The 12,531-nt window shown below is 40.7% G+C and overlaps 2 protein-coding genes across 2 annotated transcripts in view; one reads left to right on the forward strand and one right to left on the reverse strand.

Annotated features, from left to right (window-relative positions):
* The first annotated feature begins 2,112 nt into the window (after positions 1–2,112).
* Positions 2,113–3,924, forward strand: LOC140926906 (type I iodothyronine deiodinase-like). Its single transcript, XM_073376581.1, has 2 exons — positions 2,113–2,819; positions 3,134–3,924. The coding sequence occupies exons 1-2, from the start codon at positions 2,337–2,339 to the stop codon at positions 3,395–3,397; spliced, it is 747 nt and encodes a 248-aa protein (XP_073232682.1). The 5' UTR covers positions 2,113–2,336; the 3' UTR covers positions 3,398–3,924.
* Positions 3,925–6,491: 2,567 nt separating this feature from the next.
* The window catches only part of LOC140928433 (polycystin-1-like protein 2), a 28,991-nt gene continuing 22,951 nt past the window's right edge, over positions 6,492–12,531 (reverse strand). The window contains exons 16-20 of the mRNA XM_073378185.1: positions 12,242–12,478; positions 10,346–11,665; positions 9,768–9,992; positions 8,689–8,863; positions 6,492–8,251 (exon numbers count right to left, since the gene is read on the reverse strand). Coding sequence (XP_073234286.1) covers positions 6,744–8,251; positions 8,689–8,863; positions 9,768–9,992; positions 10,346–11,665; positions 12,242–12,478 — 3,465 coding nt within the window. The 3' untranslated portion in view covers positions 6,492–6,743. The remainder of the gene's footprint in view (positions 8,252–8,688; positions 8,864–9,767; positions 9,993–10,345; positions 11,666–12,241; positions 12,479–12,531) is intronic.

Below are 12,531 nucleotides of genomic sequence, written 5' to 3' on the forward strand. Positions count from 1 at the left end.
CAGTCTCAATTTTATTACCCTGTTGAGGGCAATGGACAAAATGCACGCCGTTTTGCTTTAAAACCAGTTATTGCCAATTGCAAAAGAGTAAATTCACGTTTTAAAATTCCTGTAATAAATCAATCAGTCGTGCAGGATATACCCTTAAAATTATATTCACTGTACTAAAAAGACCGACTCACAAGAGATTATATTTTCCGTGTTTTCAAAATTATGCTGAATTTTCTTTGCTAATCACAAGACAATTTTTTCCAAGCGAAACTTCTTATATGTACTCGATATGTTTTTTTTGTTGTTGTTTTTTTTCTTCTTAATCGTTCGGGACTCAATACGAAAGGACAATTTAAAATGATTTGCATCATTACAGCTACTTTAAGGTGATATGGGCTTCGTACGAATGGAAGATGCTAGAGATAACATTTTACGTAAGTCTGCCATTCACTGATTATTTATTCCTGTCGTCAACGAACTTTCTAAGGAAACTTGTTTAAAGCAATGCGATTTCTTCGTTGACGTACTATTAACTGATTGAAATGGCAGGACAAGGAAGTGGATAGAGACTGGACCGTCAATACGGAAACTTTCTATGGTCCCCTCAGTATCCGTATTAACGTATGTACTAGTCTGACACCGGGTGAGCAAAATCATTAAACCATTATTCTTGAGGGTTTGAACTAACGAACCTCTGTATCGTGTAATACTTTCGTTGGGGGTTGTCTGGTAGCGTGTCTTTCCTGGCTTTTGGTTCAAGATGCACAAAAAGCGCGATTGTCGAACACACGAACTACCCTCGTTTGACGTCAATGGAGCCCAAAGTAACACGAAATCCAAGCTAACATTAAAACTATAACACGAAAGCAAGAAATCTGAGGTTTCTAGATCACTCGTTTATCGGAAGAGTCCTCAACATCATGTGGAAACAAAGACTTTTAGGTTGCAATTTAGAGTATCTCTAGGTAATAACTTCAGTATTTTGCCCTTCACCAAAGCGCTACACCGCTGAATCGTTCAATTTACCTCTTGCCGTGAGTGGCCCGATCCCATGACTCAATTACGTAATTCAAACTCTGAAAATAGAATTTACATCATCGTTCAATTGGCGTTTTTCGTACCAGTGCTTTAATTATCCTTTACTGCACAGGAATTTCGTCATTCTTCCGCAAGCGAAAAACTTAAAAAGCCTAACGCAATTTTGTTTAATGATGTCAGTGTTATTTCTCATGATAAGCAAATTTGGATTTGCCATTTTAGGAATGGACAAATGTATTTAAATTTTTCGTTGGTGGTTGATCAGAATCGATAATGAAAGTTGTTAGAAAGTGGATTGAAGTTTGATAAAATTATTCAGAAATAGCAGAATTTTATTTGGCACTTTCTCAGTTGTTTTACGTGAGATACATGTATAACCCACAGTTAATTGTCTTAAAACCCTTTTGATTAGAGGCCAGACAGACACTATGAAAACATAACATGTCCACCATGGAAACGAGCAAACTCCGAATCACACAAAAAGCAAAAAGGAAAGAAAAAAAGGCGGTAATTCACCATAAATATGGCACCACCGTCCTCAAAATTGAATCGTTATTTGGCCTTTTTTCCCTCTTGTCTCATACTTTACGTTGTATTTTTACAAACATCCAAAACTGTCCCCCAAGGAATAATTTCCTAACACCATTCAGTCGCAACACACTGAGTAATCCCTTTCAAGTATTGTGGACCTTGTCTTCCGATATTTGGATACGGCCACGACATCTATTTAAACACGAAAAATGTTGACCTAGAAAGACGAACCAAAAATTCATTGAAAAGCATTTTGCATTCGCCCCTTTAGACTTTCTTTGTATATTGGAACATATGACTGGAAAATAAGCAATTAGTCCAGAAGAATCTATTTCCCGTCCTTTGCATGCCTTTGATATGACTATATTATACGCGTGACAAAGGAGCTCATAACAAGTTGTCTGCAAACCACACGGGATGTTTTCCTAGATTTTGCATCAAATCATGGACATTTTTTCAGGGGTAGCAATGAAAGCTTGTGCTACAGCTGTGCAAACGTGCCGAAAATGTGAGCTGTGTTTCAGCATTTGCCGCTATTTCCTACAGTATTCAAATGTTGAGATTACTGTACCGGGATATTGATTACATGCAATAGTCACTGAACCACGGAGACTGGTCAAGTGCATTCTAAGAAAATTGAGCAATGCATTGTTCTGACGCATTCAGTGGGAAGTGTCAACCTACTAATCACGTCCCAGAGATACTGTTTTTGTGTGAGATAAACCAACTGAAGGTCGTTAAGGTACTCAGTTCAATTTTGACATCGTAGCGTCAACATGTTCCTGCAATTACTTCAGGTTTTCCAAACCTTCGCAGCTTACAGCTTGCTGTTTTTCGTATTTTCAATTGGAGCGTTACTCAAACCAAGGCCACTTTTTCGAGATGTCATTGTCCGAGCTTTCGATGCCGTCACCAGGACAAAGTTGCCTGTGGCCTCTTACTGGGAATCCCTCTTCAGCGATCAGATGTTCCAAAACGTATGGCACAGCGTGGAGTTGGACCTGTACAAGAAGATCAAGGAAGGCTGTAAAGCACCTGACACACCTGTCGTTTCCTTGTCTGCAAAACACTGTTTTTCCCTGTTGAAGATGGCAAAACCTGGACGTCCTCTCGTTCTGAACTTTGGAAGCTGCACCTGCCCAATATTCATGAGCCAGTTAGATGCATTTCAGAAGATGGTCAACGACTTCAGCCAAGTTGCTGACTTTTGTGTTGTTTATATTGAGGAGGCGCATCCCTCTGACGGATGGGCACTAGAGGTAACTTTAATTAGTTCTTCCAGAAAACGCGAAAACTTTAAAAACTATAGGAAAAAAAAGAGAGACAGAAAAAAAAACAACGTTGCCACAAACACATTCTCAACATTCTAGCACTTGGGGGAGTCTCAAACGCATTTTGTCCTGCGGCAAGCGAAACACTTTTGCGCATGTAAATTTTATCTTTAAGTCAAACTTATAATTTCAATGTTACTGAGATACGAGGTAATACTGACTAGCACATAAGAGTGGTATATATTTTCTTATACGCTAATATTGATTGGGTAGCAAGTGCTAACAAATTTATTTTGTTCCAGGACAATTGCGAAATCCGAACACACAGAACACAGAACGAAAGATGCCTCGCCGCCCGAGTATTGGCGCGAAAACTTCCCGGATGTCCAGTAGTGGTGGACACAATGCTTGACGCAGCCAACATTGCCTACGGTGCCCTTCCCATCCGCTTCCATGTAATTGAGGACGGAAGAGTTGCTTATGAAGGTGGGCCTGGTCCTATGGGCTATGACATGATGGGCGTGAGGCAGTGGCTTGAAAAGAACTATGTTACCGTGTCACCGTAGGACAAATATAAAACGTTTCAGTGGAACTACCGAAACATCAAAGCAGAGACATGCGCACAGAAATATGTCTACAGGAGTGAGCACGTAACCTTCTTCATCTCGTCTTCGAGATTTGCCGGATGATAATTTTGCGTCTTGTCGGCTTGAATGAGCAAAGGTATACCGTGAACTTTGTTTGATTAAAAGAGATGAGTAACAGGAGGCAGGTCACTGATATGTTGACAAAACTACCTTAACAAACAAAACTCAGTGCATTAAAAGAGAACAATAGCCAAACTGTCCTGGGTTTCAATTTCAAGCGAACTGGCACGGATTAATTCAGTGGCTATAGCCCATCGCCTTGCTGGCAAAAAGACAATAAAGTGAATAGAGACATATTTATAATGATGTTATTTAAAGAACCTAAAGCCGGGCCGAGCCGAGCCTTACACAACGAAATATCGCCAAGAGAAAATTGAATCAATTAGAAAATATTTAACAGCATGTTTAAGATATTGTATTTTTCGTCAATAAAGCGTTGAAAATTATTTGTATCCGAGTTATCTTCCTTGTTACCTGGATAAAAAGAAAATAGCATAAGGTCTCATTAAACGATATGTTCACCTAGAAAATGACTTATTAAAGCAAAACGTTTTAAGAAAATTTCTCTCCAACACGACAAAATAAATTTTTAGGCCATGTTCGACCAAGTGACAACTGAGGTGCACTTAATTCATCTTATCCAGGCTAAATTAACACTTCTTTAGATCCCTTAAACGGCGCCAGGTAAAATGGAAAGAAAAACACCTCGATATTGGTTCTCGTAAAACTTTACAGACATGAACGTAACGACCAGTAATCTGGCCACTGTTAGACCTTCAGGCCGTGCCAACAACTTCCAGAGCTTTTTATGTAAACCATCGTCAACAAAATCTTTAGGGAAAGTAAGATGACCACTTGTTTTCCTAACAGAAAGGTTCATATTTAATGAGCTAGGATACTCTATACATGTACACTTTGAACCTGATGGATACTTGAGAAGGGCTGGCAACCGAACATTATAATTAGTCACCTACCACCAGCAGCTTATGTAACGAATGGTCACGTGGAAACTCTTCATTCAACAACAACAACAACAACAATCGCACAATTTCATCAAAAATTTCATTAGTTAGATTCCAGTGGGACAGCATAGATCAGTTTACAGTTTAATAACTAACTGGATGACCATCACATAGCTAAGTTTAACCATGACATGACTTGGGGTGCAAGATTAAACAATAAGGGTTGGGGCCAGATTAGTATCAAAAACTACAGGTTGCGGCAACTACATAGAAACATTGATATGTGGTACACGTGACTTATCATCGGTGGTCGCCGACAGAAACTATTCGTTGCACGATAACAATAACAATATCAACAGTCAGAACAATTCATTTGTACTGCAGTTTACAGTCTTCCTCTAACAATTAATCAGTAAAACCGGCCATAAGGAGACTAAACGCCTTTAAAATTTGCGAACTACCTGGATGACCACCATATAGTTACGTTTAACCATCACATGACTCAAGATTCAAGATTAAACAGTAAGGGTTACGGCCAGCTTAGTATCAAGAGACAATGGGTGCGTCAGTTACTATATAGAAACATCGATAAGTGCAAGTAAAGAAGAGTTGAAATATTTTGCGCACGAACTCCTCAGTTATTCGGTTAAGCTGTTATCTACCTTACACAGATATTTACGACCGAAGATTGAGTCTTTTGACAGTTTGCATGTAAGTGAGGAAACCAATCGATTGCCTAATGCCACGATCAAAAGACACGAATCAAGTATCCTAACTGGTGTCATGCGCATTGGCTTCTACCAACATGGTTTTGACTGTCATCACGTAAGAAGCTTTTTTCTTCAAAGTAGTAGCGGCATATAGGAAGTTTTCATCATGTTGTCATAAAAGCTTAAGCCATACTTTCCTTCGTTATAACTTTCTCAGATGCTTAAGTCGCGTAGAAATTAGAAGCCTGCTTTTCGTGATTAATTTTATAGCGTTTTTCATGGCACGGCGCATTAGGTCAGAGGATCATTGTCGTCAGCCATCCTTTACATAGTAACCAAATCACATTTGCCAATTCGGAATACGTAGGGTATCGGATATTACGCGTTTGCTTTTAATAACGAACTTTTGGTGCCCTCGTTAAGACTGGAGAAACCCAGTGCAATGCGCGTACATGGCCCCAACAAAGCTGGGAAAGTTGTGCAAACGGATCCAACATTGTTGCGCTACGTTTCGGTGATCACGGAACTGAAAAGAAATGTTAGGAGTGTTGGCTCAAAAGTTTGACTGGTTTCAAACTTTTCGCAACAACTCCCAACAACATGCAACAGGGTGCGCAAACGGACGCAATATAAGTAACACGCAACATGGAGTTGCCAACATTGAGGCGTTCGTTTGCACAGGGCTGGAGGCTACTTGACACGCTAGGTGCCCGGCGTAATGGGAACACTACCAAAACAAGTACAGGTAGACCTCGAATTCAAAAATATGTGTGAAAGATGATTTTGCCTCTAAACATTGACGACTTTCGTCACGTGGCTTTGCCTGCCAAACCAAGATGGTGAACTCACGTGGTCACATTCCCGAGCATTTCAAAGGCTGCGTTGAATAATGGCTTTCTCTTTCAACCGAAAAGGACGAACTTTTTTTTTCGCGGAAACACAATCGATGAAAGTATTTCAGTGGAATATTGTAGTCCTCTGTAACTCTGCATGCGTGAACCAAGAAGTCTGCAATGAGAAAGGAATGTGACCACGGGAGGTAACTTTTTGAGTTTCCCAAACAAAGTCACCTGACCTGTCGTTTAAGTCCGACTTCAAAATCAACTGTCAAGCGTATCTTTCGTGGTATATCCGTCTCGGTAGTGCCCAGGCTTAGAGGGCAAATTAGCCTGAAGATGTACTGGAAACAAATGTGCTAAATACTTTTAGAGAGAGTCAAACAACGTTTCCCAAGCGCAAATTTTACTTGATCTATCTATGCTCTTTGACTACATTCTATGGGTCGGGCACCTCCCTGGGAAGTACATGGCCCTGTTAGAGAGAGTCCACCTTAGGCAATCATCACACTAACTTGTCTTAAAGCAGTAAACAACTTTGTCGAAGAACAAAATTTAATTCTGACAAATGTACGGTCTTAAGACTGAGTACAATCCATAACCTAAGAAAAGAAAGGAGGGAGTGCAAATTTCTATGATATTCACGTTGACCTCCGCAAAGTGTTTTTAAACACGTTGTTTTAAAGTATTAAAATACTTAAAGTTGACTTAGACTTTTATAACTCTAACATTTTTTTTAAACCCGCCCGACACCCGATTACTTTGGACTGGAAGTCGACGACTCCGACGTACCCGATTCTTCACACGGTAGAGATCGTAGACTGTCGTGTTCCCTCTTTATTATTATTTCTAAAAGCATATCTTCTTCTGTCTCAGTAAGTGAGAAAGTCCTGAATCTGTCCCGTAACGATGTCAATTTCTTGTTAAGCTCTTTGAAAGTGTTATCCAATCCATTTTTCTTGTATTCTGCTCTAAACAAGTTGTCTTCGTCGCTGGAATCGTCCACTGTCCATTTCTCTTGAGGACCGATAGTATTGGCCAGCAGGTTAAACCCGAATAAATCTTTGAACTTCTTCATTAAGAACTCTACTAGTTCAGGGTCCGTCTCAGAATCTATCATCGTGGATTCTCTGTCCTCAAAAGCAGCGTTTATTATGGACACAAACATGTTTAGAAGGATGAGTTCCATGAGAACACTGTAAGTGAGAAAGAGGGCAGGGCCAAGAACCCGATTGACCTGCTCTAGGTCGTGAAAGTAGGATGCTCCTAAAATGGCGTTAAGCATTGCTTGAAATGAAGACGGCAGAGAAATAAAATCCTCTAAATGAGCACCAAACCATATGTGAGCCATAAGCACGAAAGGAAGAAACCACAACATAAATTGCAATGTGAATAGAATAATTTCCTTGCGCATGTTAGAAAACGTTCGACTGAGTAGTTTGATGTGATTGTTGTACCTCAAAAGGTATAGAAACTTGATTGTTGTGAGAAAGACAACAAATGCTATCATGTAGGTATCAATCGCGCTCCACGTTAGCAGCATGGAGAAACTGACGAAAATAAATGGATTCTCGCTGAGATCTTTCATGGTTTCGTTGATGCTTACCATCTTAACAAAATACAGAGCGACGGACACTAACGCGAACAAGACTTGAAAAAGATCAACGAGATTCCAGAAGTTTGTGAAATATGACAGTCTTTGATGGTATAACCGCTTGATAACTTTGTAAAGAAAAAATATAATCACAAGACAGATGATAAGCTCGGCGGCCAATGTCACATTACCGAGTTCTCCCAGGTACCTGTAGACACGTATGGTGTCAATCCTACGGAAGGTAACTACACCTCCTGTCGGCATTCCCTCAGCTAGAAGGGTGATGACGCTGAAAAGGTTTACTTGCGCGTTATAGACTGTCAATTCGACGAAGATTCCACGAGATCGACGATCAAGCCATTTGTGTTGCGCGAGTTCTAGAATTACCTCTTGCGCCTTTGAAATGTAGTAGCCAAGCTCTGCAACATACCCTCCCCCAGAGTACATGGTTGTTTTTCCCCACATTGGGACCCCTTTCAAATCACTGGCCGTGTGATAACGCCATGGCCTTGGACAAAGCTCATGTGTTATGTTTTCTGCTGGTGTGTTTGGAGGAACAGGGATCCAGTCGGGTTGATAAATAGCCATGTCTTCGTCTTCCATTGAATATAATCCATAGCAATCATTTAAGAGAAACTTCTCGACTGTTGGAATGTCATAACCGCAAGAATCTAAGAAAAGACATATTAAGTCAGTGTGATTCTGTTTTGTTCGAGTAAGCTTCGCCAGGCTACATTCCTAAGTAACGTTAGCTCTACGAAAGACGCTAACAATACGATTAAAAACTATCTCATCCGCGTAACTGAGTTAACCGCTGAACTTTAAAAAAGCCTCCTTGTGCACACTTTATACAATTTCAGCTTTCCAAACAAAAATAAATGGATGTTTTATTTTCACAGACCCTCTATTTTCTCAATATATCGTCAACTAAGCGTAGGATATTAAAAACCTCAGGGTTTTTATTAAGGGTTAGCACAATTGGGTGGGACTTCCAAATCCTCGAGAAAAGAAAAGAAAAAAACAATGTCTGAAGACCGATTAGTATTAGAAAGGCGCACTGGCTTTTTCATTAAGTAAACTTAGATATAAAATTCTTTTTTATCCTTACCTTCCTTAATTCTTAGCTGTCTGATCCTTGTCATGCCAACAAGAGCCGAGCACCTATCACTAATCAGTCCATCTTCGGATGCGGATGGAGCCTGGCCATTATACCATGGACGTACAAAAATTATCGGAAGAAGAGACGTTAGAGCCCAGCCCCAAACGTCTATATATTTTGAAGCCTAAAATAAACAAATAGAAGCTAGGAGTCTAAACATCAATGTCTGACCTATATTTATGTCGGACTTTATAGATTAGAAGTAAATTGGGACGCTACTTACTTCATTCCCCAGCCTTCATGCACACATCCATTTGAAGAGTTTGACATGAGAGATAGCCCATTGAAATGGATACAACCCTGGTTATGGGATCCTGGTACAGCGTCCTGAACTCATCGGACTCGGTCATGAAGTACGAGTCGAAACTTAAGAGTGCATTAATTGTCTTAGCCTGCGACACAGACGGAACTAAACTTCTTGTTAAGTTCGTCGGCGAAACAGTGTCGAAATCTTTATTCCGGTCCCCCACCTGTGTACCAGGATTGGAGTACGCGCCATGATTAGCCTGTTAAAAAAGCCATTGTCTGTTTGCCAATCAGGTTGGAGGGAAATTCGAAACGCATTTCTGGTAATTCCTGAGTCCGTTGGGGGCCCAGAACAAGGAGCAAGGATATCAGCGCTGCCAGTCAGTGGCGGATCCAGGGGAGGGGCCCAAGGGCCCCGCCACCCCCCCCCCCCCCTCTTATTTTTATACCAAACTGAGGCCCGAAGGGCCGAAAACATTTTTTTTTGGAGACCCACCCCCTTATCTCAAGGTCTGGATCGGGCACTGCAAGCTATATAATTGTCACTGGTTCCGTTGCCATCAAAACGCACATAAAAAATACAGATTTTACTTTTAAAACGTCAAAAACAAATAGTATCAAATAAGAGCACTTTTTGCATAAGATTTTGATTTCAGTGATCACGCAAATTAAGGGCTTTGTCAACGAAATCAAAAGGTTTTATCAGAAAAAAAAACACTCATTACTCTTTGTGTGACTCACACAAAATAGTACATATGTGAATGAGAAAGCAGAAAACTTACTGATAATGAGAATTGATTCTCCAAATGATTCGTCATCTCGTACGCGATGGGATCTCGATGGCCGTACGCTACCATCAGTAAAAGGAAAAGGAACAAAGTATATAAGAACACATCCATCATAACCTGTGAAGACTTTAACTCCTTCATTCTCTTCAGCTTGGCTTTTTTCAGATCTTTTTCCTGCAGTGGTTGAGATTCGCCGCTGCATGTATTGTTTTCGTCGACCTGTCGGAGTAATGTTTGATACGATTAGAAAAAGGTTATTTTTATTATCTACCAGGGTGTGAACTTTCTACGGGTCAAGCGGGCCCTTTCCAGTAAGCCCTTGCTAGAGACCTTATGAGGCCTAGAAACCCTCCGGCATTACTCCTTTGCACTAAAATCGTCTTCCTTGTTTTCAATGAGGGAGGCAAAATCAATATGAAAATTATTCTGCCTCGCTCTATTGCTAAGTCGTTAAATTTACGTAAATAAACACCAAGGATTGTATCATAACAAAGTCAACTGCAGCCTTTTTTCCACTCAAAGGCTCTGTCACAAAATGCAAAATTGTCCAATGGCCTGTTGACCTTTCTTACCGGGCTGGTAGAAAAGCTTGTTTCCTTCTCGTGTAGATCTTTTGTTTTATTGGGAAAGGGTCTTCTGCGCTTTTCTTTTTGCTTCATGGACCACTTAACGAAGAGTGCAGCCATCGCTGATAACATGGCAACTTTGGCTGGTTGAGAGATAACGGCGTCTTGAAAGAAAGAGACAAAGAACGAAAGAAGCCATTGCTCAGATTTTTCTTTCCCCCATTGCAGGGAGTACAGCAAGGTGAAAAACGCTGAAACAAATACTGAAACGAAACACAGCAGCCATGCCGTGTAATATAAGAAACGGTAGAGGCATGTCTTGGGGTTGGACATGGGATTGCTTATCACCTCGTTTTTTATGTCTAGTATACTCTTAGTAGTTGTTAAACGTTCTTTTGGAGAATTACGTTCCGAGTTTTGAGATGATACGATAGTCGACAGGCTTTCTGTTGAGGGGTCACTGTCCATTGTGCGATATTTTAGCGACGAATTTCTGCGTGTAAATCTTTGAAAAAAGCCATTTGGTTTTGCTTTGGTCGGGGTGCGGTTCGGTTGTTTTTCCTCAGCCGCCGAGTCTGGCACAGCTGTACTCTCCCAAGAGGATGTTTTACGAAATAACTGAGTCATGGCCAAGTTCACAGGAAATATGATCAAGCTGCTTTGAATACCGATTATAAGCTGGCGTACACTTATCTTCAGCGGACCTAGATAAAACACTGGAGACGTATCAGCACGCCCACCGTCGTAAAACATGGCGTTTGCGATCATCGTGCAAAAGAGAACAGACAGACAGCATGACAAGCGCTGCACTCGAGAGAAGCTACTTTGCGGTGGCTTTGCTGCAACTGAAAACCAAAGATGCTCATCACAGAGGCCATCGGCACTGTTCGACAAAAACAAATTCTTGTAATTAGTTATTTCGTCTATGCCCGCAACATACATCACTTTGTCCGTTCTCCCTTCTTCAGTTTCAACCGCCAGCCAGTCCCCGCACATGAAACTCCATTTCTCGTCGATCTTAGTATCCCTTATTACCACATGATCAAGTTTCCAAGAGGGACTGTCGCCCGTATTATCATGCCATACATGGATGTAAAGCAGTTGCCCTAGCCAGTTTGGAAGGTGAAGGGTACAGTTAATCACTGAACCCCTGTTGAATTTTACTTCCGTCAGCTTGCTCAATTGAAGTATACCACTGGATCCGTTTTCTCCAGTTATAATCATGGTTACGTTAGCCGTGGTGCCTGAATTCGTTGCTTTAGCAGTAGATATTTTGATTTCGTAAGAAAAAGGAGTCCATGACGTTCCCACGACTATTACACCCTCCTATGGTTCAAAGAAAAGGACAATGATATTACAATAAAATATACCAAACAGTTGGAGCTGCTGGTTCATTCATTCCTGCAGTTCAAGACTTTGATGATTAACGACATCATAGGAATCGAAACAATATTTTGTATCTGCTTCCGTTCTTGCCCCTAAAGAGCAGGCAATGTCATCCACTGGTGTAACATTTAAAGTGTCCATCGTCCACTCATCTCTAGGGGAAAAAGAAACGCTGAGGAGGCACTTTCAAATTGAAAATATTAGTTTTACATTGAAAGCTACAGGGTACTTCATACGACTTCTAGAACAGGAAAATTGGCAATCTATCGCTTAACCCTCCCAATAGTGACCAACAACAATTTTCTCCTAACAATATCCATACACTGTCAAGAGAGAAAGTTATGAGAATTAATAAAATGATCGTCATAGAGAAAATTCCATGATCTTTTATCAAATTCTCCCAACTAATCCTTAAAGGAGATGTATGGAGATCAGTTTGTAGAATCTGTATGTGGATATTGGGGCTTAAAGGGTTAAGGATCTCATGTGATTCTGATTAAATTCAGTGATAACTACCTGCGAATTACGATCCCGTAAATCAGCTCTCCGCGCCCAAACTATGACTATGAGATACAGCAGGAATATAGCAATGATTGTAGCCAGTACAGCAATGTTGTTATGAATATCGGCAAACGCAACCCACACTGTACCGAAATCGATAGGGTTTGGTTTCACCAGCAAGCCTCCACCAAACGAAGTCAAATGCTTGCAACGACAGCTCATGGTCCTCGACAAGGTTCGCTTCCGGCCGGTCTAGAATTAAACAAAGGATAATTGATTGCTTAAAGATACACACAAAAACTCTA

This window comes from Porites lutea, chromosome 2 (genome assembly GCF_958299795.1).
Source record: "Porites lutea chromosome 2, jaPorLute2.1, whole genome shotgun sequence".
In the NCBI taxonomy this organism is placed as follows: domain Eukaryota; kingdom Metazoa; phylum Cnidaria; class Anthozoa; order Scleractinia; family Poritidae; genus Porites; species Porites lutea.

Excerpts from the sequence above, each read along its gene's own strand:
- LOC140926906 (XM_073376581.1), top strand. The coding sequence starts at position 2,337 with ATGTTCCTGCAATTACTTCAGGTTTTCCAAACCTTCGCAGCTTACAGC. Across the intron at positions 2,820-3,133 it reads CTGACGGATGGGCACTAGAG|GACAATTGCGAAATCCGAAC; the intron begins GTAACTTTAATT and ends ATTTTGTTCCAG.